At 59.8% G+C, this 24,720-nt stretch overlaps 3 protein-coding genes across 3 annotated transcripts; all 3 read right to left on the minus strand.

The window, feature by feature from the left end:
- Window positions 1–429: 429 nt before the first annotated feature.
- Window positions 430–3,226, minus strand: LOC123589059 (serine protease 33-like). Its single transcript, XM_045460661.1, has 5 exons — window positions 2,877–3,226; window positions 2,195–2,357; window positions 1,812–2,083; window positions 1,430–1,599; window positions 430–1,264 (listed from the first exon to the last, which is right to left on the minus strand). Exons 1-5 carry the CDS (start codon window positions 2,959–2,961, stop codon window positions 1,106–1,108), a joined length of 849 nt encoding a protein of 282 aa, XP_045316617.1. The 5' UTR covers window positions 2,962–3,226; the 3' UTR covers window positions 430–1,105.
- Window positions 3,227–6,396: 3,170 nt separating this feature from the next.
- On the minus strand, window positions 6,397–17,457 carry LOC123588992 (testisin-like). The gene is given in 8 exon segments (XM_045460541.1): window positions 6,397–6,715; window positions 7,137–7,244; window positions 7,246–7,292; window positions 13,902–14,185; window positions 15,101–15,269; window positions 15,494–15,520; window positions 15,608–15,637; window positions 15,754–17,457. Coding segments are annotated over 8 exon segments (966 nt in total). The 5' UTR covers window positions 15,821–17,457; the 3' UTR covers window positions 6,397–6,481.
- Window positions 17,458–19,027: 1,570 nt separating this feature from the next.
- On the minus strand, window positions 19,028–24,360 carry LOC123588993 (serine protease 27-like). The gene is made up of 5 exons (XM_045460543.1): window positions 24,195–24,360; window positions 23,610–23,772; window positions 22,760–23,037; window positions 21,076–21,242; window positions 19,028–19,668 (listed from the first exon to the last, which is right to left on the minus strand). Exons 1-5 carry the CDS (start codon window positions 24,313–24,315, stop codon window positions 19,399–19,401), a joined length of 999 nt encoding a protein of 332 aa, XP_045316499.1. The 5' UTR covers window positions 24,316–24,360; the 3' UTR covers window positions 19,028–19,398.
- Window positions 24,361–24,720: the final 360 nt, after the last annotated feature.

Genomic DNA, 24,720 nt, shown 5'->3' on the forward strand with positions numbered 1-24,720 from the left:
TGTTCCTTCTGCAGTTCTGGAAACTGAGCTGTATCTATTGGGATGGATGCTCTTTGGCCTGGGAATGAGGAGATGGCAGGGAGGGGACTGGACCCAGGTCCCAGGCACACAAGGGTGGGCAGGGAGCTGCAAAGGCCCAGACGCAGGTGGAGGGGGGGGGGCGGTCCTGGGTCTGTGGACCCCTGCCACAGGGAGGACACAGCCCCAGACCCTCTCCGCAAGTATGGTTATAACGGAACCAATCAGGCACAGCAGGAGTTCTGGCCAGGCCTGCCTGGAGGCTCCCGGCCCAGAGGGCATGATGCCAGGTGCCGAGGCCCCTGAGCCTTTCAGAGCACATGGCGCGCCCACCCAGACCCCAAGGCAACAGGGCAAGATCTGTATGTTTTCTGTTGCTGCGTAGTAAAAGACCAGCAACATGGCGGCCTGAACCAACACAAATTTATTAAGTCATAACTCTGCAGGCCAGAGGTCTGGGTGGGCTCCGCTGGGTTCAAGGGCTTGGTCTGGTGGGCACGCTGACGCGGGGTGGGCGCTCCTCTGGAGGCTGTGGGGAGAACTGGGTCCGAAGCTCATTCAGGTTGTCGGCCAGCTTCCCTTCCTTGCAGTTGGGGCACGGAGGTGCCCCCTGCTGGCTGTCCGCCGCCGGGGGCTGCCCTCGGCTCCCGGAGGCCGCTCTCCTGTGGCTCCTCGCCAGCAGCTCCTCCATGTTCAAAGCCAGCAATGGAGAATCATCTCTCTCGGGCTGAATCCCTCTCACACTTTGAATTTCCCTGACTTCCTCCACAAAAGGCAGGCACATGGGCCAGACCGGGCACCAGCTGGCTTGCCCGCCTCTGGGTGCCCAGGCCCCTGGCTGGAGCAGAGAAGGGTAAAAGTGAGCAGGACGGGCAAGGAGGAGTGTGAGACCCGGGGACGCAGGGGAGGCTCCAGGAGGAGGGCTGGCGGCTAGGGTTTGGTGAGCTCCAAGGAGGAGGCAGGGGATGGAGAGACGGATGGCCCCGCAGCTTTCTAAGGCTTATGAGCCTTAAGTGGGAAGGGGCAAGGTGGGAGGGAACGTTCAGGTCCTCAGAGGGACCCCAGCCTCTGGCTCCAGCTCACTGCATTAGAGGCTGAGACGAGCCCGAATCCAGGGGCTGTAAGTGGCCACATTGGTGTAGACACCTGGACGGTTGGGCAGGGCACAGCCCTTGCCCCAGCTCACCACACCCACCAGGACCCAGCGCCCAGACGTCACACAGGTCAGGGGTCCCCCAGAGTCACCCTGCAGGAGAAAGTCGGGCTTAGATCTCAGCCCTTTGAAGATCTGGGATGGCATTTCTGGGGGTTGGGGGGCCAGGAGGTGCCGCCCCTGGGTCTTGGGTTCTAGGGAGCTGGGCACGGGAGCCAGGTTCCAGGGGCTCCAGGGGCTCCAAGCAGCTTCCCGCACCTGGCAGGCATCTTTGTGGCCCTCGACGTAGCCGGCACACAGGTTCCCGGGCAGCACTATGCGCTCCGCTCCGGGCACGCTGGTGCCCACGTGGTAGAGGCGGTCACAGGTGCGCGCGTCCAGCAGCGGCACCCTTACTCCCTGCAGAGGTCGCCACTCTGGGAGTGGCACTGGGGGGAGGAAGGGGGACTAGAGGAGCCGGGAGAGGGCGAGGCAGGAAGCAGGAGTGGTGGGACCCGCCTGTCTGACCGGGAGGAGGTCTGGGTCCCTGGAGGTCTCGCTGGGTCCCGGATTGGGAGAGCGGGGGGGGGGGGGGGGCGCTCCCGGTCAGAGGGAGGTGGGGGAGGATCCCCTGTCCCTCCCCCAACCCCCGCTGCCTCACCTCCGGGGTGGAGGCTGCCCCAGCCAGTGACCCAGCAGGGCGTTCCGAGCGGCGGGCGGGCCCCGGGCTCGGGCAGACAGACGGGCTGGATGCGGGCGCTCAGGGGCACCGGGCGGCTCAGCTGCAGCAGCGCCAGGTCGCCGCGGCCGCCACCCTCCGAGTAGTCCGGGGGGAGCAGCACCCTGCGCACGGGCGCCGAGAGCGCGCGGGGCGAGGCGGGACCCAGGCGCAGCGCCCCGAGGCGCACGCGGTACTCCGACGGCAGCACCCGCCTGCGGGACAGGGGCGGCGCTGCGGACGGCGGCCCCTCCCCGGTCCCCGCGGCACCCCGGGCCGCCGCATCCCCCGGAGCCGGCCTGGCGGCGCCCCCGCACCCCGCTGACCTCGGGAAGCAGTGCGCCGCCGTCAGCACCCACTGCGGGGCGATGAGCGAGCCCCCGCACACGTGCGCCCCGCGGTGCTGGATGCTCGCCTGCCACGGCCACTGTCCGTCCCGAGCGTCCCGGCCCCCCACGATCCGACTGGACACCTGGGGCTGCCCGCAGGCTGCAGGGGACAAGGAGGGCGCGAGGGTGGGCGGAAGACGGGGGGGGGGGGGGGGGCGGCCTGGCAGGCGCATGGGATCCTGCCATCGGAGAGGCGCAGGGCCAAGGTCAGGGAGGGGGTGGCGCCAGGGGCTCGGAGGCTTCCTTACCTGCAGAGTCCGGTGTCCCAGGAGCTCCTGGGGGAGGAAGGAGGGAAGGGACCGGATTATGAATTTGGTGTCAGATAACAGGGGGAGAGGGGGAGGGAGAGGGAGGGAGGTCAGAGACTAGGAAGGAGGGTGAAACACATTTGTGGCACCGACCTGGTGCCAGGCTTTTGTGCAATCAACGGGTTACCCGACTTAACCCTCCCCAGAGCACTGTGAGGCGGGGGGGGGGACTTGTACCCCTTACGCAGACGGGCACATGTGAGCTCGGAGAGCCCAAGGTCAGTGACGGAGAGAACCTGGACCTTTGAAGCCGAGATTAGGAACCCCAAAGTGCTCTAGGGGAACCAGGCCGGGGAGGGGTAACACGGGACACTGGGAACAGCCCCCAGCCCCTGCCCCACACCCACCTAGCAGCAACAGCAGCGGCAAAAGCTGGAGGCGGGAGGCCCCCCTCATTCTGTCTTCAGAGCTGGGCCAGGGAAGGGTGACACCGCTCAGGGTCTGGACTCCGGGCGGTGCCTGCAAGGAGAGGAGGGTCCTAGCCCCAGGCCCCAGAGGCCCTCTGTGTTCCCTCAGCCCCTGGTTGGCCCTGGACGTACCCCAGGGGCACAGGTCCTATGCACCTCCCTGTCCCCGCACCCCAGGGATCATGCCTGTCCTCCAACCCCTGCGAGCTTTGGGCCCCCCCGGCCTCCACAGGAGCCCTGGAGCCTGGCCTCTGCCCCCCCCCCCAACCTATTTCCATGACCTGCCGGCTGCCCCTGAACCCTGCTCTCACCTGCATGGCCGGTGCCCTCCCTGCTGACTGGGCAGGGGCAGGACCTGGGGGCTTAAAGGGACTGGGGGTGTGTGGGCCTGGCCAGGGGGTGATTAAGGAGGCCAGGGCGGGGCTGCGGCTTCACCAGTCCCGCCTCGAACAAAGATGCTTTGAGCAGCGCTTGTGAGGTGGCAGGAAAGGGACGCCGGGCTTGGGCCGCGGTGCTGACAGCTTGCTGAGGGCCGGGCAAAGCCAGGGGCGGAGAGCTGCGGTCAGGCCAGGAAGCTCTGGAGAATCCTTGCCCGCTCATCTGTGAACCTGACCCCGGTTCCCAGCTCCTTACGGTGCCGGTCACGGGAGCAGCTGACTCGACTGTTCCGTCCAGCAATCCGGGAGTGGCCCACGCGGAGCCCCAGCCAGACCCTGCCCTGCACTCAAAGTGGGAGATGGCTGCCTCGGGGCTGGCCAGCACTCCTTCTTGCTTGGCCAGAAGCAGAAGCCGACTTGACCTTGGGACAGTCCACTCTTGGATTTGGTGTGGCCAGGACAGTGAGGCTGCTGGGAGAGCGAACCCCGGGGACACACAGCCATGTCTGGGGGCGGGCGCCAAACTTGACGGGGGAGCTGTGGCCGAAAGGCTGGAAGTCTGTCCCGCAGGGGACCTGGGTCCCTGCCTGTTGGAAACTAGGGGCACGGGGTGGAGGGCACGGATGACAACGCTCATTCTGAGAAGCTGGCTCGTGCAGGGAGGGGCCAAAACTGGTTGAATAGCCAGTAGAACCCCTGGAAAGGGCCCCCAAACCCAACCCTTGTGTCAGACTGAGAAACTGAGGCACAGACCTCTGCTGGGCCCACGTCCCCTTCAGCCCTCACCCTTCAGTCCCATGGCAAAAATGGCCCCTGGGGAAATGTCATGTGCTTGCCCGGGGAGGGGACCTGACTCACAGCTGAGTCCACGCTACCTTCTCTGGCACAGACCTGCCCCCAGTCTCAGGAGAGGACGAACGACCCAATCTGGGGCCACTGTCCCGGTGACACGTGACCCGGACCCAACCAGAATCTCTCCCTGGGACTTTTACCCTGGAAAGAGAGAGGACCCATTGGAGGCCTGAGGGTGGGGCAGCCATGGCCATGGTCACAGGCGAGGACTCTCAGCTGGCCTGAGCGCCTGGAACCTTCCACACTGAGAAAGAGTGCCCTGCGGTGTTGGAGCTCCTAGTCCGGGAGTCCCTGCCCTTCTCCCGACTGCCTTTTCTGCCTCTGACATGACTTTCCTGCATTCATGCTAGTTCTAGGGGATTCCGTTGCTTACAAGGTCTCTAAATGCCAAGGATGGAAACAAAAAACCACAACTCTATCAACAGCTCCTGATGGCCCAAGAGCACAGTCCATCAAGGGAGAAGAGAAGCTACGTCTCACAGCCTGTCGCCCTGCGCGGGCGCGTCACGGTGGCAGTGCCCAGCCCACTGCCTGCAGCACAGGACTCTCGTGTGACAAATGTCCAGCCCTACCCTCTGTACCTGGTGGCAGCAGGAGGAGGTGGGGGCGGGGGGCGGCTCTTCAGGATCCGGTTCGCGTGCGTGATGTCACAGCAGATCCCCAGCCCTTTGGGGTGGCCGCAGCCAGAGTCCCCACGTCACGTTGATGTAACAACCAGAGGTTGTCCTTATCAGCCTGGGGAGAGGCAGAGGTGTAGGGGTGAGCCGGGCATGGGGAGGGGGCGTGCTGTGGCAACTGCGGGGATCCTTCCGAGCCTCTGGGGAGGTGGCTCCAAACGCGACCGTGTGGGCGACACGGCTCAGGCGGGGGCCAGTGGTCCTACGCAGCCGCTCACGCAGGCCCCGGGCCCCGGAAGCGGAAGCGAGTCTACCCGCTGCTGGAGGGGCCGTCCCGGCCCTGCCAGGGGGTCCCGCGGGGCGGTGCTGCACGGCAGCCGGTGCAGGGCGCTGAATAGCGCCATCCTCCAGCGACATGTGGGACACCAAGGGTGGTGGGTGATCCTCTTGGGGCCGGCTTGGAGGGCCTCGGAGCAGGGGACAGGAGGCGCCCTCAGGTTCCAGCTCCTCGGAGGGTGGGTTGTGGAAGTGGAAATGGACGGACGCTGTAGGAGACCCCACGGCATGCCCGGGAGACGGCTGGGGACTCGCCACCCAGGGATCTGCTGGCCCCTCCGTGTGGGGCCCGGCAGGTCCGTGGGCAGTGAGAGGCGGACAAAAACCCTGGTGAGGGGGGTGACTCAGTCCCGCCACCTCCCGGGGCCTCAGTTTCCTCACTGTGAAGAGGGAGAAGGGGAGTTCCAGCCTCAAGGGCCGCCACAGCGCATGAAGCCTGAACGTGTCGCCCTATAAACCTCGAGGCTGTCGGAGGTGGGGCAGAGGCGGTGAGGGCCACCCCTCCCACTCCTCTCCTTGTCTCTCCACAACTGGGGGCAGGGGGTGGGGAGCCGAGGGGAGGAATGTGCCTCAGCAGTTCCAAGGTGCCCCGGAGGCTGCCCTGCTGGCCTGGGGCCTGGGCCAGGCCGAGGCTGCCCTCCTCCACCCGGCCTCACCAGGGGTGCTCCAGCTTGGAGAGAAGCCCACGCCCGGTGTCCTTGTCCTCCAGGGGGCGATGCTGAGCCGTGCTCCTCTGGCTTCTCCGCTCCAGCAGGACTCTGCCTCCGCTGCCCTCGGCGGGAACCCCCTCATTTGGGCAAACGCCATCGGGTTGCTTCCCTCCCTGCCTCGGTTTCCCTACTCCTCACCGGGGCCTCCCGGCGTCACCTCCCAAGGAAACTTCCCGCACCCCAGTCCTGGTCCCAGGTCGGCCTTTCGGGGACAGAGGTAGGACCGGGAGCGTCTGGCGTCTGGGTGGAGGGTCGCACCGGCATGAGCACCGGGGGGCTCGGGATGCTCTCCCCGCTGCACCCCGCTCCGGTCTTCCTGGCCCCCAGCGACCCGGGGGTGACTGACGTCCTCCCATAAACTATCTTTCTGATTGAACCAACCAGAGAGGGCTCCGTGGTTCGTCACCCAAACCCGAATGGCGCAGACAGCTGGGAGCGAGATTTAGGAGTGAAGGATCCCGGGGGGACCGTGAGGGTGTCCAGGGAGCCACCCGGGGCCACAGAATGCTCTGCGAGGCATCGATTCCAACACGCTAAGGAGTTTACTAGAAAAGGGACAAGGTGGGGGACGGGGCCTGGCTCAGCAGATGGCCCCAGCTCTCGGGACTCCGTTGGGCTCAGGCCGCCTGCGGGAGCCCGGCCCAGAGCACAGCGAGGGGCAGGAGGAGCCGAGAGGGGACTGGCCTGGGGGCGCCGCGGGCCATCAGCGTCTGGATCCAGTCGAAATACGCACTGGCGTTGGTGTAGACCCCGGGCCGGTTGGGGCTAGCGCAGCCCAATCCCCAGCTCACGATGCCAACCTGAATCCACAGACCTCTCTTTTCACAGGCCAAGGGGCCACCGGAGTCACCCTGGGGAGCGGCGCGGGTGAGCCAGGCTTGGCGGGGCAGGGGGCAGGTGAGGGGCTGGCGGAGAGGCAGGGACAGCTGTGGCGACAGCAGGAGGGGCTGTGGAGCCGGGCAGACCGGCTGCACAACCTACTCCCCACCCCGGAAGCGAACGAGCCTCAGTTTCTGCATCTGCAGAGTGGGCATCGGTCTCAAATTGCCCCTTTCCCTCCCCCCCAGGGGTCAGGTGAGAATCAAAGGTGATACAATGAAGGCAAAACAATTAATGCTCGTTGTACAAGCTGGAGACACAAGGCCCATGGTTGTTTTCTCACGAAGAAACTCGGGTGGGTTGGTGGGCACCAGGGGGGTTGCTCCCAGGCCCAAGGTGGGGAGGGGTGGTGCCCGGGTCCAGCAAGGCCCTGGTGGGGGCAGGCGTACTCACTTTGCAGGCGTCACGTTGGCCATTCTCAGAGCCAGCACAAATCATGTCATCCGGGTCATAAGCGAGCAAACCGGGACGTCGGAACAGGAAGTCGCACCTGGAGTTGTTTTATGATGGACACCTGTGCTTCCTGGAGACGGTAAGGAGGCGGCAGAACTGCCAGGGATTGAGGGTCAGAAAGAGGAAGAGGACAGCTTCGGCCCCTCCCCTGCCATCTGGGACAGGGGGAGGGCGGAGGGGGGGGGTGGGCTCCCCGGGGCCCCCACAGGGTCCGGGACATCGCTCTTGATGACGCCTCTGCCCCCAGCCCAGCACCCTGCACATTATGGGCGATGAACGATGTCACAGAAGGACCCAAGGGATGGGCGGGCGGTCACCGCTTCTCCCTGAAACTCAGTGTCCCCATCTGGAGAATGAAGATGACAGCCCCTAGCTGGGCCACCGGGGAGGTCCCTCAGCCACAGCACGCTCAGGGGGCGGGGCTGACACCGACACGGCGGAGGATTAACATACTTCATCTGCAGCATCCAGGCTGAAAACGCTCCAGAGTTTTTCTCCATGTTTATTTATTTTAGAGACAGAGACAGAGAGAGAGCGCAAGCAGGGGAGGCGCAGAGGGAGAGACACACACACACACACAGAATCCGAAGCAGGCTCCAGGCTCTGAGCTGTCAGTGCAGAGCCCCACGCGGGGCTTGACCTCACGGGCCGCGAGATCGTGACCTGAGCTGAAGTCAGACGCTTCACCGACTGAGCCACCCCGGTGCCCCGAAAATGCCCCAGATTTGACAAAAGGTATGAATCCCTATCTTGAGGACGCTGAGCAATTCCCGAGCAGGATAAACACAAAGAGATCTCCCCGGAGATACATTTTCATCCAAGTATCGAAGGGGAGACTCCGGGAGACAGCAAGAGAGAAGCTGCATGCGTGTCACATCAAAGATCCCCACCAAGATTACAGCCACATTCTTCTCAGATACCCTGGAGGCGGTGAGGCGGGGGGGGGGGGGGGGGGGCTGCAGGATGACACATTCAAAGGGCCAAAAGAATCAAACAGGCGACCGAGAATATTCTGTATCCGTATCAGAATTCTGTATCAGGCTGTCCTTCAGAAAATGAGGCGGCGATGAACAGATTCTCAGGTAAACAAACGCCAAGAAGGTTCGTCCCTAGCAGACCTGCCTTACTAGAAACAGAAAAGGGAGCAAGGGAGGTCTTCAGGACCCTGGCCAGTGTCCGTTCATAGGAAGAAAGAGAGGGCGCTGGTAAAGGTGACCACAGGGGTAAATAGGAGAGCCAGGACTACTATGGCTTTGGTTTATCACTTCTTTCCCTTCCTTTATAATTTAAGACATGTGCATACAACAATTCTAAATCTCTGAGGAAAGAGCTGCGTAAGGAACGGAATTATTGTGTACTACTGAAGCTAAGTTGCTATTAATCCGACATAGATGGTTATAAACTTAACTTGTTGGGGCATCTGGCTGGCTCAGCTGGTGAAGCGTTTGTTGATTTTGGCTCAGGTCATGGTCCCAGGGTCATGGGATCGAGCCCCACGTCAGGCTCTGTGTTGAACGTGAAGCCTGCTTAACATATTCTCTCTCTCTCTCTCTCTCTCCCTCTGCCCCTCTCCCCGACTTTTGCACTCACTCTCTCAAGTTAAAAAAAAAAATCAAGTTTAAAAAAAATTTTTAAACCATAAATTTAAGTTGTTAATTGTAATCCCCAGGGCAACCACTAGGAAAATACACAGAACGCGAAATGGGAAGGTAATCAACACAGACCACTAATAAAAATCAATGAAACACAAAAAGAGGAAATAAAAAAGATATAAAGTACAGATATAGATATTGAAAGATGTGACAAGATATAGAGAAGAAATAGAATAATGGTAGAAGTAAATCCTTACTTATCAGTAGTTAATTTTAATGGAAATGAGTTAAATGGATTAAATTGCAATTAAAAGGCAGAAATTGGCATGAATTAAAAATAGCGAATCCAGGGTCCCCTGGGTGGTTCAGTGGGTTGTGTGGTTGAGTGTCAGACTTCATTTCGGCTCAGGTCACAATCCCATGGTCGTGGGATCGAGCCCCACTTTGGGCTCCACACTGAACGTGGAGCCTGCTTAAGATTCTCCCTCTCTCTCTCTCCCTCTGCCTCTTTCCCTGCTCGCACTCTTTTTCTCTAAAAACAATTTAAAAAAAGATTTTATTATTTTTTTAAATGTTTTATTGTTTACTTCTGAGAGAGAGAGAGAGGCAGACAGAGAGCAAGCAGGGAAGGGGCAAAGAGAGGGAGACACAGAATCCGAAGCAGGCTCCAGGCTCCGAGCTGTCAGCACAGGGCCCGATGCGGGGCTTGAACTCACAAGCTGTGAGATCATGACCTGAGCCGAAGCCGACGCTCAACCGACTGAGCCACCCAGGTGCCCCTCAATACCCAACTTTTAATAATGAATAGTATCAAGGGCACTTGGGTGGCTCAGTCGGTTGAATGTTCGACGTCGGCTCAGGTCATGATCTCATGGTCCGTGAGTTCGAGCTCCGCGTCGGGCTCTGTGCTGACAGCTCAGAGCCTGGAGCCTGTTTCAGATTCTGCGTCTCCCTCTCTCTGACCCTCCCCTGTTCATGCTCTATCTCTCCATGTCTCAAAAATAAATAAAACGTTAAAAAAATTTAAAAAAAAGTAGAAGGAAAGAAGGAAATAATAGAGAATAGAGGAAATCAAGGTAGGGAATAGAAAAATAGAGAAAATCAACAGTTAACCCAAAACTTGGTTCTTTGAAACATCAACAAAACTGATCATGAAAGTGGGGACATAATTACAGACTTTACAGCAATAATGAGGACTGTAAGGGAAACAGCTATACCCCAAATTAGATCAGGCGGATGAAATGGACAAAATCTTAGGTAACACAAACTACCAAAACTCACTCAGGAAGAAACAGAAAGTCTGAACACACCAGTAAGAGATGAAATCTGTAGTCAGGGACCTCACAATGAAGAAAAGCCTTAGGCCATATGGCTTCAGTGGTGAATTCTACCAAACCTCTGAAGACATGAACACCAATCCTTCTTAAACTCTTCCAAAAAATCGGAGAAGAAGGAATACTTCCTAACTCATTCCCTGGGACCGGCATTATGGGGGCACCAAATCCCAGACAAGGACATCGCAAGAAAAAGAAACAACAGACCAATATCCTTAATGCAACAATAGTAATAATAATAGGTATATATGTATGCAAAAGGTATATATACAAAAAATACATATATGCAAACATTCTCAACAAAACGCTAGCAAACGGAACCTAGCAGCATCGCAAAAGAACTGTATACCACGAGCAAGTGAGATTTATCCCATGAACGCAAGCGCGGTTCAACATACAAAAACCAATCAATATAATGTACTACAGACATTAATAGAATGAAAGAGAAAAACCCACAGGCTCCTCTTAGCGGATGCTGGTAAAGCAGTTGGCAAAATCCAAATTCCTTCATTAGAGAAACATTCAATAAGCTAGGTAGGAATAGAAGGCACTTTTTCAACACGATAAACACTAGATGTGAAAAACCCACAGCGGACATCACACTGAATGGGGACAGGCAGGAAGCTTTCCCCGAGATCAGGGACAAGATGATGATGCCAGTTTTTGCCATTTCATTTAACATTTTTCTGGAAGTTCCCATCAGGGCAATTAGGCAAGAAAAATAAAACACATCCAAATTGGAAAAGAAGACGTAAAACTATCTCTACGCATACATGACATGATCATCCATATGTACATACATACGTACATATATATGTGTGTGTGTGTGTGTGTGTGTGTGTGTATACATGAAATCATAATGAATACATTTAAAGAGGGCTAGGGTTAATAAATGAAGTCAGCAAAATTGCAGTACCCAAGATCAAACCACAAAAGTCTGTTATTCTACTGGGGCACTTGGGTGGCTCCACTGGTTGAGCGTCTCACTTTGGCCTTTGGCTCAGGTCATGATCTCACAGTTCGTGGGTCCGAGTCCCGTGTCGGTCTCTATGCTGACAGCTCAGAGCCCAGAACCTGCTTCAGATTCTGGGTCTCCCCCCCTCTCTCTCCCCACCCTCTGCTTGAGCTCTCTCTCGCTCTTAAAAATAAATAAACATTAAAAAAAAAGATGTTTCATTTACAAAGCATCAAAAATAAGAAAATAGTTAGGAATAAATTTCATTGAGGCGATCAAAGACTTATTAACAAAAACTACAAAACACTGCTGAAAGCAACGGAAGGCCTGAATACATGGAAATATATCCCTTATTTATGGATTGGAGATATAATATAATGAAGGTGGCAATGCTTCCCCAAAGCAACCTACAAATTCAATGCAATCCCTTTCCAAACGCCAATGCTCTTTTTAGCAGAAATTGACAAACTGGCCCTAAAATTTATATGGAGCATCAACAGGCCCAAATAACTAAAACACTACTGAACACGTAGAACAAAGTTAGAAGGCTCACACTTCCTGATTTCAATATATTATAAAGTTACAGGTATCAAACAAAGAGGTCCTGGCACAAGGATGAACATACACACCAATGGAGTACCATTCAGAGTCTAGAAATAAGCCCACACATCTACAGTCAATCAGTAAGGATGCTGAGACAATTCAATTGGGGAGAGGAGTCTCTGTGACAAACGGTGCTGGAGCAACTGGATATCTAAAGGCAAAATAATGCAGTTGGACCCCTACCTCACACCATGTACAAAAATCAACTCAAAATGGATCAGACACATAAATATAAGAGCTAAAACTATAAAACTCTGCAAGAACATGCAAGTAAATCTTCATGATCTTGAATCTGACAGTGGTTTCTTAGACCTGACATCAAAAGCACAAGCAACGGAAGAAAAATAATTTGAGGGTGATCAAAATTTTGCAAATTTTGTGCATCAAAAGATACTAGCAAGAAAGTGCAGCAAAGAGAGCTACACAATGGGAGAAGATATTTGCAAATCGTGTATCTGATGAGGGTTTAGTATCTAGAATACATAAAAGAACTAGTACAACTCAACAACAAAGACAACTCAAATTAAAAATGGGCAGGGGCGCCTGAGTGGCTGAGTCAGTTAAGTGTGCGACTTTTGATTTCAGCTCAGGTCATGATCTCACGGTTCATGAGATTGAGCCCCGCATCGGGCTCTGTGCGAACAGTGCAGAGCCTGCTTAGGATTCTCTCTCTCCTTCTCTGCCCCTTCCGATTGCTCTCTCTCTGAAAATAAATTTTAAAAAACGTTACACATGGAATTACCACGTGATTCTGCAATTGCACTCCTAGATATATACACAAAAGAACTGAAAAGAGGTGTTCAAATAAAAATTTGTATATGAATGTTCATAACAGCTCTATTCACAGTATCCAAAAGGCAGAAACAACACAAAAGTCCATCAATGCAAGAATGGATGAATACGTTGTGGTCTATCCATAGGATGAACTATTATTCATCCATAAAAAGGAAGAAAACTCTGATACATACTAGAACACCCATGGATCTCTAAAGCACCACGGTACATGAAAAAGGCCAAACACAGAAGGTCACATAACGTACGAATCCATTTACATGAAAAATCCAGAAGAGGTATATCCATCAACACAAAAGGCTTGTTAGTGGCTGCCAAAGGGCCGGAAGGAGAGGGTAAGGGGGAGTGACTGGTCAGTGACTGTCGGATTTCCTCTGGGAGGGATGAAAATGTTTTGGAACTTGATGGAGTTCATGGTTATACACCGTGAACATACTAAATTAAATGTCACGGGATTGTATACTTGAAAATGATTAATTAAAAAAAATAATAAAATGATTAATTTAGGGGCGCCTAGGCAGCTCAGTCAGTTACGTGTCCAACTCCTGATTTTGGCTCGGGTCACGATCTCGTGGTCGTGGGTTCGAGCCCCACATTCGGCTCGGCACTGACGGTGTGGAGCCTTCTTGGGGGTCTCTCTCCCTCTCTCTGTCTCTCCCCCGCTCATGCTCTCACTCGCTCGCTCGCTCTCTCAAAATAAATAAAACTGTAAGAACTTTTTAAAAAGAGGAATAAAATGATTAATTTAACATTACGTGAACTAAACCTCAAAGAACGGGGTACAGGTACGTGCTAGACCACACACGAACCTTGAATATGCTGAGCGAAGGAGTCAGGGACAGAAAACCACACGTCGTGGGACTCTCTTTCTATGAAATGTCCACAGTCCGGAAATCCCGAGACAGAAAGCAGATGGGTGATTGCCAGGGGAAAACGGGGTATTGGGAGTAAAGGCTAGGAAGTACGAGGTTTCAGTCTGAGATGGTAAAAATGTCGCTAGACGAAGATGATGGTTGCACGGCCGTGATTACACTCAACACCACTGAACTGTATACTTGAAAACGGTGAATTCGAGGTTTTGTGAGTTAAATCTCAACTTAAAAAAACCCACATACCCAAGGCCTTTCTGAGGAGCCCACCCCAGAAACTTCCACACCCCTGCTGGCCGGGCGGGAAGCGCGGACCTGGGCCCAGCTGACCTCCCTCTCACTGTGGCTTCGGGCTCACAGTCTCTGCAAGGCAGAGGCAACGGGGTGTGGGGACAGGAGGTCCTGCCCTGGCGGTGGGGGGGCAGGCACTGCTGGGCAGCCCCCAGGAGGGACCCAGCTGCACAGAGACCCAAGTGGGGGCTGCTGAAGCCGCTGTGGACGGAACAGACGGAGGAGCCCGCAGCCCCCCTGCCCCACCCCCCACCTGCCCCCAGCCTCACCTTGACCTTCTTCGATGTGCCCCCAGCCCGTCACCCAGCAGTCAGCCTTGTTCTGGAACTCAGAGGAAGAGGCCACAACACAGATGGGCTGGATGTACTTATTGTAGGTGACGGAGGAGGACAGCTTCAGCAGGGCGATGTCCTTGAGTGAAGTCCCACTGAACTGGAGATACACGACGATATCCTTCACCCTGTACCGATGGTAGAAGGTCCACAGTTTCCAGGAAGTTGGCCTGGAGGACAGCTCACCAAACTGAGCCGTCCACTTCGAGGGATCTTTGTGTCTGGCGAGGGAGGAGAGAGCAGGCAAGGGTCCTCAGAGGAGGGAGGGCCCCCTGAGCACCCACGGGGGAGGGGAGACACTCCCTGAGGCGGGGCCGCAGGGGTGCTGCTAGGGCTCATCCTGGACACGGTTAGCACTTCCTCTCACGGGCCACTGCGCCCAGTGTAGAAATGATGGCAGTCCAGAGAAGATGGGCCAAAATCCCAGAACCCGGGGACCGGGGGATGCGGGGATGGGCAGGAAGGGCCTTTCCCTGAGGATCTGGCTGGTCACTCAACGGGCCTGTCACCTCCCACAGCAATCCTAAAAAAGAATGAACAGGGCACCCTAGTGGCTCAGCCTGAGTGTCCAGCTCTTGATTTCGGCTCAGGTCACGATCTCAAGGTTTGTGGGTTTGAGGCCCGCATCGGGCAGACTCAACTTGGAGCCTGCTTGGGATTCTCTCTCTCTCCCTCTCTCTGTTCCTCCCCCCATTGTGCTTGTGCGTGCTCTCGCTCTCTCTAAAACTTAAAAAAAAAAAAAAAAAAAAAAGAACAGATGCACAGGACTAGGCAGGTGCGGTCAAAATAGCTTCCCCGAGCCCACGGTCCTGGCAGGCCAGGCTCTGTGCCCAGAGCTTGCCCACCTCGGTCCACCCCGTGGTGTACCTGCACCGGGGGAGGTGGGATGAGGAGGGGGCGGCTGGTGCTGCCATCCGGGGAGAAGAGAAGACAGAAAAGAACACGACACAAAAGGGCACGGGAATGCTGTAAAGAACGTTCTGGAAAAAACGGAACAGGGTTTTCTCACGTGGCTGCAGCGGGGCCCGGGGCTCGGGAGCATCAGAGAGCTGAATCCGCACGCGTCAGGCCGGGAGGACGCGTCCCCCCCAACCCCGGCTCGGAGGGCCGCCCGCCCCCCCCCCCCCCCGACTCACTTTTCAAAGCAGTGCGCGGCCGACAGCACCCAGCGGCGGTTGAGCAGGCTGGCGCCGCAGTGGTGGGCGCCCCACAAGCGCAGACTGCCCTGCCACGGCCAGCGCCCCAGCTCCGAGTCCTTGCCGCCCACCACGCGCGTCGTCGAAACGGTTCGGCGGCCGCAGGGCCCTGCGACGGACACACGGGCACGCGGCTGAGCCGCACGACCCCGGCCGCCCCCCCCCCCCCCCGGCCCGCGCGAACCAACGCGAGGGGCCCCTGGGAAAACGCGCGCGTCGGGGCCGCGCCGCCCAGGGACCGGGGGACCTCGCGCCCCTCCCCACGTGGCGCGCGGGCGCCGCCCCTCCCACTCACCCCGCCCCCCCCCCCCCCCCCCGGGGCCCGGCAGTTACACGTGAGCAACGACGAGTTCTCGAAACCTGGGCGGGGAGAGGAAAAGATGAGGCGCCCCTTGCGCTCCGGCTCAGGTGCCCTGCGCGGGGAGGCGCGCGTCCCGGGCGCCTTACCTGGAAACAGCTGGTCCAGATCCTGAACGTCTGGGGGGGCCCGGAGGGGGGATGGCGGGCGGCCAGGTGAGCTCCCCGCGGTCTGCACGCGCCCCGGCCGTCCCCCACCACCCCTGGGGCGGCCCGCAGCCCCCGCCTCAGCTCACCCTGTCCCCGGAGCCCCGCTCGCACCAACAGCTGCGCCAGCAGCGGCGCCCGGACGCGCGCGCCCATGGCCGCCTCTGCCGCCTCGCGGCGCCCCCTCTGCTTCCGCCCGCTCGGGGCGCCTAACCCCGGGGGGGGGGGGGGAGGGAACGCCCGCGACGCTGCCCGCCCCCCCCCCCGCCCCCAGCGGGACCGGTCCGGGTCCGAGGGCTTCGAGCTGGGTACCCCAACCACACCGTGCCCCCAAACGGTTCTTGTCTGCAGCCCTGGGATCCCGGCTGCCCGGCGGCTCGTTGCCCCCTTTCCTCCACCCAGCGCTTCTTCGGGGAAGGGTCAAGGCCGGTGCCCACCAGGACCCCCGTGAGAGCAAGTCCTCACCGAGCGCCCGCTGGGGGCCTGGCGGTATTGGGCAGAGCCAGGAAGAGAAGATTCGTGTTTTCCCTTCTTGGAGAAGACTCGGGGCAGTGATGGTCTCCGTCTCTTCCCCACCTGAGCCCACAGGCAGGCTAGTCCCTGCCAAGCCTGGCTCCCCCCTGGTGGCAGGCTCCCGCCCCGCCTTCCTCTCCTCCTCCTCCCCACCTCCTCCTCTCCCCCCTTCCTCACCTCCTCCAATTTAAATCTTGGAAGTTGAAACCCCTTTCTCAAACTTTCTTTCCTGCCCAGGTGCTTGGGGGAACAAAATGGCCCAAATGAGAGAGACACCCCTAGGCCATCCATCTCCCAGTGTCCCCGTGACCAGTGACTCTCCTAAGCGAGGTTCTGGGAGGCTGTGCCTTCCTGGTGCCCCCGTCTGTGTCCTAAGCACTCTCAGGGGTGTGGTGGGATTCACAAAATGATGAGTTTCCCAGCACTGCCTTCTGGGGTCCCTCCAGTCAGGGGAGCCAGCCTGGACTAGGTGTCCCCCCCTGTGGGAGCCCCGCTCCAGGGCCTGGCCCCACAACACGCTCCGCTGGGCCTGGGTGGTGAGCGCCCAAGGGATCAGGAGCAGGTGGCACAGGAGAGAGGGCTCCCCGCGGTGTCCTGGATCCAGGGCACCCTGAGAGAGACGCTGGTGACACCCAGGGTGCTGGGTGACACGAAACCTCCTCCAGAGGGTGAAGCTGGCCTGTCGGCGCGCCTCCTGGACTTCACACACTGGGGTGTCTCCCGCAAGTCAGCTGCAGAGTGGGGGCTGCGGGCATGGGCTCCGGCAGATGGGCTCAGGGACAGAACGGGGCCGGGTCCCTGGCACGGGGGCGGAGTTCCCTAAACGGTTCCCCTCTGTGGCCCTTGGCACCACAGCACTTGTAACTGGCCAATCTCCTGGGAGCTCCCTGCGGTTGGGGCCAAGTGTGGCACACGGCCCGAGTCACAGGGCCGGCGACTGCCTTCTGGTGCCTTACAGGGAGCCCAGGCAGTCCCTTGTCCACTGCACCCCGAGGGATGGCTGCGGCCCCGGGTCTTGCCAAAACCATCCCGGCTCTCCCAGTGCGCGACAGCCCCGCCCCTTGCTGGTCCCCTCCCCTAGTGAACCCCAGGCTGGCTCCAGCCTGGGGTCGCCTCTCCCTGCAAACTCCCGTCCCAGGTCCCAGAGAGTTGCACGGCAGGCTCCCTCACGGCGGGGCTCGGTGCGGTGCTAACGTCAGGCCTCAGCGAAGCTTTCTCTGCTGGCTTCCCGTCTACGGCGTCTACAGCGAGCCTGCCGCCTCCTCGCCCTTGGAGGGCTGTCTCACAGGCCATCTGGTTTGTCGCGTGTGCATCTGCCCATTGGCTGCCTCCCGGGCCCGTGAGGGGCAGGCTTGGTGCCTGTGGAACCTAAGGGCTGATGGAGCAGTAAAGGGAGGGGTGGAAGGAGACAAGGTAGACGGAGAAGAGGGGATGCAGGTTGGCGGAGCCCCTCCCAGGGTGGACAGGGTCCCTGTTGTCGCCGTCCTAGAGGGACCTCCGGGTCTCCTGGCCCAGGAGGAGTGCTGCGGGGGGGGGGAGGGGGGGCGCCAGGGGGAGGCCAGGGGCCCGGGAGCGGCCCTTCCACGCTCCGTGGGGGATGTCTGCCCTTTGGGATACAGAGGCAGGGTGTGCAAAGCCCAGGGGGGTCCTGGAGGTCCCTGTCGTCCTCTCCTTCTCCCTATCCTTGCTGCCTCGCCTCCCCCCCCCCCACTTCCCCAGGCGCCAGCCCCAGAAGCAGCCTGGAGAAGGCGGGCGGCAGCAGGCGGAGTCCACGTCTGTGGTCACACGTGCAGGAGGGGCTCGCCCTCGCCCCTGGCGGGCCACCCAGCACGCTGTTCCAGCTGGCACGCGGCCGTGGGTGCGTGGCGAGCGCAGCGATGACCTCGGTGGTGAGCCCGTGGCTCTGGCGTGGATGCCGGATGCTACTGGGGATCCAGCTCGGGCTCCGTTCCCCCAGGGCCGGCTGCCAGGTGGGAGGCCCGCTCTTCTGCCTGGGGCCCGGGGCCATCCTTGGCCACAGCCCCCCCCCCCCATCCCACCCAGCTGTGGCCATCCCGGCTGGGCCCCGGGGGCTGGGGCTGGGAGTACCTCCCTGACTCTCTGGCCATCAGGAGACAACCCTGACGGAGACATACAGGCCCTGTGCGTCCAGAGAAGGCTCCAGAGGGGGCTGCGGGGTTCAGAGGAGCTCGGCAGCAAGGACAGGGGATGCTGCGGAGGAAGCCCTGGAGGGGTGGGGTGGGGGGGGCCAGAGGGGGAAGGGTTCTCAGCATGCTGCCTGCGGGGAGGGAGCCCCTGCCGGAGGTGACCCCTCGGCTGCCCGTGGGCCGGGGTGGGGACGCCCGGGACGGAGGCTGAGGGTCCCGCTGAAAGGGGCCCAGCCTGCGCTCGTCTCCTCCCATCCCCTGCCCTGGTTGTAAACTGCAGGGGCGACTAGTCACTCGCACCCCGGCCTCAGGTCCCAGCCCTGTGTCGTCTCCTCCAGCTGCCGGCTCACACATGGCCCCTGGAGAGACAGGCTGGGGAAGGAGGGCGAGAGCCGGGCAGAGACCTCAGCCTGGCTCTGATGTCCATACTTGGGGTGATGTGGATGCACCCCCAGCCCTGCCATGACCCCACTGAGCCTGGGGACGGGGCTGCTAGGGCAAGCGGGCTTGGGCAAGCCCTGGAACTTGAAGTCCTCGGTTTCCCTGTCTGAGAAAAGTGGGAACATTCGTAATGCGGACCTCTGAGGGCTGCCGTGAGCTTGTGGTGACACCCTGGGGGTAAAGCTCCCACAAACAGGAAGTGCATTAAAATACACCCTTCTGGGGCCCCCGAGGCACGAGGCACGGGGCGGGTCACCCATCCTTCTGCCGGCTTGTCTTTATTGCCTCTCACATCGACAGGCCTGCAAAGGCACCAACCCAGCACGGGGTGGGGGGGCTGCGAACCCCAGTTCCGAGAGCCCCAGAGCCCCACCACAGGAGCCCCCGGGCGTGGGTGCACCCTGGGACTCAGATGTGACTGGTGGGTGAGGAGTGGGGAGACCGGGCTCTGTCCCCAGGGGCTCACAGGCTGGCAGGGCGGGCAAGGGAAGCTCGAAGCCCATGGGGGATGCTCGAAAGGTGGGGCCGGGCCGCGGGCCGCGGGGTCTGAAGTCGGGGAGATGTGGGTAGGGGGTGGCTTCCTGAGGGACAGAGGCCAGAGAGGGCCCCTGAGGACAGAGGGTGGGTGGCCGGTCAGGCGAGGCCCAGGGAGACGAGCGTGTCCCCCAGCAGATACAGAACCAGCAACATGGCAGGGAAGAAGATCCCGGCAGGGATCGGAGAGAAGTTTCTGGCGTCCGGTGCTGAGCCCTGGATGGTGTTGACAATCCACGCGGTGTAGATGCTGACGTTGATGTACACCCCTGGCCTTTTCGGGAGGGCGCAGTCATGTCCCCAGCTCACTACGCCTGCCTGGGTCCAGACTCCACCAATGTCGCAGACCAGAGGCCCTCCGGAGTCACCCTAGAGAGGAAGAGGGGTCCAGAAGGGTAGGGCCAGAGGGGCTGGGCTGCTCACGGGAGGAAGTTCCCAGGGGCCTCCCCGGGCCCACCAACCTCCCTTCCACACTGCCGGCTAGGTCTAGTGCACGGAGGGTCGGTGGGCTGGGTGTTTCTGGAAGGCAGCAGAGGTCTGGGAATTAGGGGTCAAACCCCTGGCGGATGGAACACCATATTCTCTAAAGAAAACTGCATTTCAGAGAAGGGGCTCTGAGGAGCACTTCTGTGCCGCTAACAAAGTTGCTTGGTTTTTGACGAAAAAGTCTGTGATGATACTAAGGGGGCACGTGAGATAAAGTGTGTTTTGCTTATAAAAGCAGACAAGGAGGGGCGCCTGGGTGGCGCAGTCGGTTAAGCGTCCGACTTCAGCCAGGTCACGATCTCGCGGTCCGTGAGTTCGAGCCCCGCGTCAGGCTCTGGGCTGATGGCTCAGAGCCTGGAGCCTGTTTCCGATTCTGTGTCTCCCTCTCTCTCTGCCCCTCCCCCGTTCATGCTCTGTCTCTCTCTGTCCCAAAAATAAATAAACGTTGAAAAAAAAAAGAAAAAAAAATTTAAAAGCAGACAAGGAGGGGGCGCGTGGGTGGCTCAGTCGGTGAAGCGTCCGACTTTGGCTCAGGTCACGATCTGGCAGTTTGTGAGCTCCAGCCCCGCGTGGGGCTCTGTGCTGACAGCTCAGAGCCCGGATTCTGTGTCCCCCTCTCTCTCTGCCCTCCCCGACTTGTGCTCGTGCTCTCTCTCTCTCTCAAAATAAATAAACAGTAAAAAAAAAAAAAATAATAAAAAAAAGCAGACAAGGAAAAACCAAACCAACCCAGACCAGAAGCGATGTTGCCCCTGAGGACAAGTTGCTCAAAGGCCCCGAGTGTTATTTTTTTTGGAGAGGAAAAAGACATTTCTGGCCCCAAAAGAAAAGGCTTTAGGGAGAGAAAATACGGTCACGATTTGTTTAAGCGTGTTTGCAAGTATTTCACGTTCTGATAATATTGGTGGGATATTTAAAGTGAGACCCGGTCCAGGAACTTTTTTTTTTTTCCTTTTCAAATTGCCCTCGGTATGTATGTATTTGAGAGAGAGAGAACGAGGACGAGCAGGGGAGGAGCGGGGGGCGGGGGGGAGGAGAGAGAGAGAGAGAGGGAGAGGTAGAATCCCAAGCAGGTTCCACGATGTCAGCGCAGAGCCCGATGCGGGGCTCGATCCCACGACTCTGGGATCATGACCTGAGCCGAAATCGAGTCAGACACTCAACCCACTGAGCCCCCCCGGGCGCCCGACCCTGGTATTTCAAACGACGTTGCCCTCCTCCTCCCTGGGAGTCCTCGGGGGTGATGGGGAGTGGGAGACCCCGGCCCCCGCAGGGGGGTGGCTTGCTCACCCCGCAGGCGTCCTTCTGGCCACTCTCGAAGCCGGCACAGAGCATGTCCTGGAGGATGACGGGCCCCGGGCTGACGGTGCCGGAATTCTCCAGATAGTAGTGGTTACAAGTCTGGGTGTCAATGAGGGGCAGATACAGCTCCTGCAGGGTGAAGGGTGGAGGGAGCGCTGCGGGGCGGGGGGGGGGGGGGGAGCAGAGCAGAGCTCAGAAGGGAGGTGACCGCCTCCTGGCTCTCAGCCACTGCTTGTCATTTCTGCCTGTCACTCTTCCGCTTCTCGAGGAGCGGGGACCTGCGTTTGTGTCCGGGAAAGCCTGGCAGGAAGAGCCGCTGCCCCCTCCCTCTGGCAGCGCGTGTCAGGGGTGCGGAGCCCTCCCCGGCGGCGTTGGCCTCCCTCCCCGGGCCCGGGGAGCGGGGTAGGCTGGACGCACTGTGGGGTTCGGGGCAAGAGCCGAGACCCTGGCCAGAGAGTGTGGTCAAGTCGCTTCCACCAAATGACCCTTCTCTTCTTGGCCCCCTAACGCTCAGGCCAAAAGCGGGTTGAGTGTGGCCTCTGAAAAATTCATGTCTGGGGCGCCTGGGTGGCTCAGCAGGTCGAGCGCCCCACTCTCTCTCTCTCTCTCTCTGCCTCTCCCCCACTTAGGCGCGCTCTTCTGCTCTGTCTCTCGATACGTAAATAAACTTAAAATTTGTGTCCGCACAGCACCTCAGAAGCTGACCTTCTGTGGAAATAAGGGCTTTGCAGATCGATCAGCTGAGATGAAGTCATGCGGGATCAAGGTGAGACAGAAAAGGACAGCACACAGAGCAGAGGCCGTGGGAAGGTGGAGACGGGTCCCCGGGGGATGTGGCCATGAGCCAAGGAACCCCAAGCATGTCCCGGAACCACCAGAAGCTGGAAGGAGCGGGAAGGCTCCTTCCCTGGAGCCTTCAGAGGAAGCCCGGCCCTGCCAGCATCTTGACGTCAGACCGTGGCCTCCTCCTGAACTGTGAGAGGACAACATTTCTGTTGTTTTAAGCCCGCCCCCCCCCCCCCCCCCCCCGGTTTGTGGTAGTCTGTTATGGCGGCCAAGGACAAGGTGACATTACAGCATGGCGCTGACGGTGGTGATGGCTGCTGGCCCACCGCGTATCGAGAATTCACTCTTGCCCGGCCCTGCCGGGAGCTCCCGAAATGCCTCACTCCGCGTAACCCTCACGTTAACCCCGCGAGGTTAGCCTTGGAAGGTCTACTTGTCCAAGGGGGGGAAGCCACAGCCCAGCGGGGCTGGTGGAGGTCACCCAGCCAGGACTGAGGCCAGGCGAGCAGGCCCCGGGTCCCATGCCACGAGGGCAGGGGTCGTGTGTAAATTCTGCGGACATATAAGGGGCACCGGCACTGGGCAGTCAGAATGTTCCGGGCCCCAGCCTGGGCCAGCATTCCAGAGCTCTGCCGGGGCCTGGCGTTAGGCCTTTGGTTACGGTGTGCTGGGAGGGCAGACCGGGGAGCCTGACGGAGGGTCTGGGGCGGCAGGCTGCTCATTCGTGGCAGCATTTCAGTGGCTCCCCTCTGTCGTGTGCAGACTCCACGTTCGTCCTGTATGAGTGTGCTGGCGGGTGCGGCCAGCCCTGGGGAGGGGGGAGGCCCTAGGCCCCGTCAGCATGGGTCCCCACCCAACACCTGCCACACGCTCAGGGTGTCCTTACGTAGATTTGTGGCGACGTTCCCCCAGCCGGTGACCCAACACCAGGTGCCGTGACCCAGAGAGTCTCCGGGTTTGGGGAGGCAGACTGGAAGGATGAGGTCAGTGAAGGTGACAGGTGCGGCCAGCCGCACCAGGGCGACGTCGGCTCTGTTGTTCTCCTCCCAGTACTCGGGGTGCTTGATGAACTGGGCCACCGCGCGGAGCTCCTGGGGCTCCCCGGCCTGGGGGTAGGAGGAGATGGAACCCAGCAGCACGAAGTAGGCAGACAGGGGCTGCTTCCTGGAGATGGGAGAGTCGGGGGGGGGGGTGAGGGCTGTGCCAGGGTCCCATGGGCGGGGACCGGGGACGATCTTGATTTGAGGGTCCTGATGCTACAGACAGACAGCTTTGCGAGCTGTGCATGTGCCAGAAATGAGAAGTGCCCCACCCAATCCTGGGACCACCCCTGCCGGACACCCACGCCCCCCTCTGGCGACTGTACCCCAGGCCCAGGAGGTGGTCACCTGCCCAAATGCTGCCCAGCTAGTGAGCGGTGCGCTTGAGGCCTTGGCCTCTCAAGGGATGTTTCCGTGTGGGGGCCTTTGGTTTCTGGGAAGCGAATCATTTCTTGGCGGGTGGACGATGGGAGGGCCGGACGGTCTGTCTCCTCCCTCCTTCCCCCCCCCACCCCCCCCCCCCCCCCCCGCCAGTGCCCAGCCTTGAAGACAGGGACCATCCTGGGTGGATAAGTGACAACCCTCCTCCGCCTATCTCCAGATGGGCAGAAGGCTGTGGTTCACACGGAGAAGGGAGGGGGAAGGGCAGGTCCCGGCCACCCCGGCACACGCCTGTGCCCCCCCAAAGATACTCACTGGTCGAAGCAGTGGGCTGCAGTCAGCACCCAGGCCTCGGTGATCAGGGAGCCCCCGCACACGTGCTGTCCGTGCTCCCTCAGGCTGACCTGCCACGGCCACCGGCCCGGCTGGGCATTCTGCCCCAACACGATGCGGCCTGACACGTGTGGGCGTCCGCACACTGTGGGGTGAGTCCATGGGCCGCTTATGCGTGGTCCCCTCTGGGCTCCCCTGGCCCTGCAGACCCGCCCTCACGTATCCCTGCTGCTCAGGGGTTGGCACCCGGTCCCTTCTCCTCAGGCCCCACGAGGTGCAATTCTTTGTGACGTAGGACCCCGCGCTCCAGGGGAGGACCCGGGGCGGTGCCCCGCAGCTGAGCTGGGGGAAGCGGGAGCTGGGGCCCTAAATGGCTCCTGGGACGGCCCGAACGCGGCTCAGTGCGGGCGGACGCCGAGGTCTGGGGTGGCTGGATGAGGGTCCCCTCCCCCTCCCCGCGTCTGGGCTCCTTGGAGGACCTGCCCCGCACAGGCTACAAGGCGCGGGGCGGGGTTCACACATCGGCTTCACCTGCCCCTCCTCTCGGCACCCCAATATTCGTCCTACCTGAATCCAGGCCTGTCGCGCTGGCGTTCACCAGGGAGAAGTTGGGTGGGAGAGCAGGGGGGCTCCCCGGCAGAGCCACGGAGAGGAGGGAGAGCAGGCTGGCGGCGAGGGCCGGCGACATGGTATGTCCCAGCCACCACTTCCGTGGCTGGCTGGCTCTTGGGGTCAGAGTCCTCAGACACTCGGGGGGAGGAGATGGCCGCAGCCAAGCCCAGGTTCTGGGCTTGTCCTGGGGTGTGGCTGACTCCTCCGCGCCTTGCCCTTGGGGCTCGGCTCCGCACTGCTCCTGGGCACAGGGTCCTTGGCCTCCGCTCCCCCGCCCTGGCCTCACTGGCCTCGCGGCACCAACCGCGCCACCACTTACGGGGCACTTCCCGGGTGCGGGCCTGTGTCACCCGTGTCATATTCCTCCCGACTCATTCGCCAGGCGCTATTATGATCCCCCTATGCAGCCGAGGAAGCGGGACTCCCGTGGTGTAATGACTCCCCGGAGGCCGTACAGGTGACAAAACCACAAACCTCTGTG

Source organism: Leopardus geoffroyi, chromosome E3 (genome assembly GCF_018350155.1).
Source record: "Leopardus geoffroyi isolate Oge1 chromosome E3, O.geoffroyi_Oge1_pat1.0, whole genome shotgun sequence".
Taxonomy (NCBI): domain Eukaryota; kingdom Metazoa; phylum Chordata; class Mammalia; order Carnivora; family Felidae; genus Leopardus; species Leopardus geoffroyi.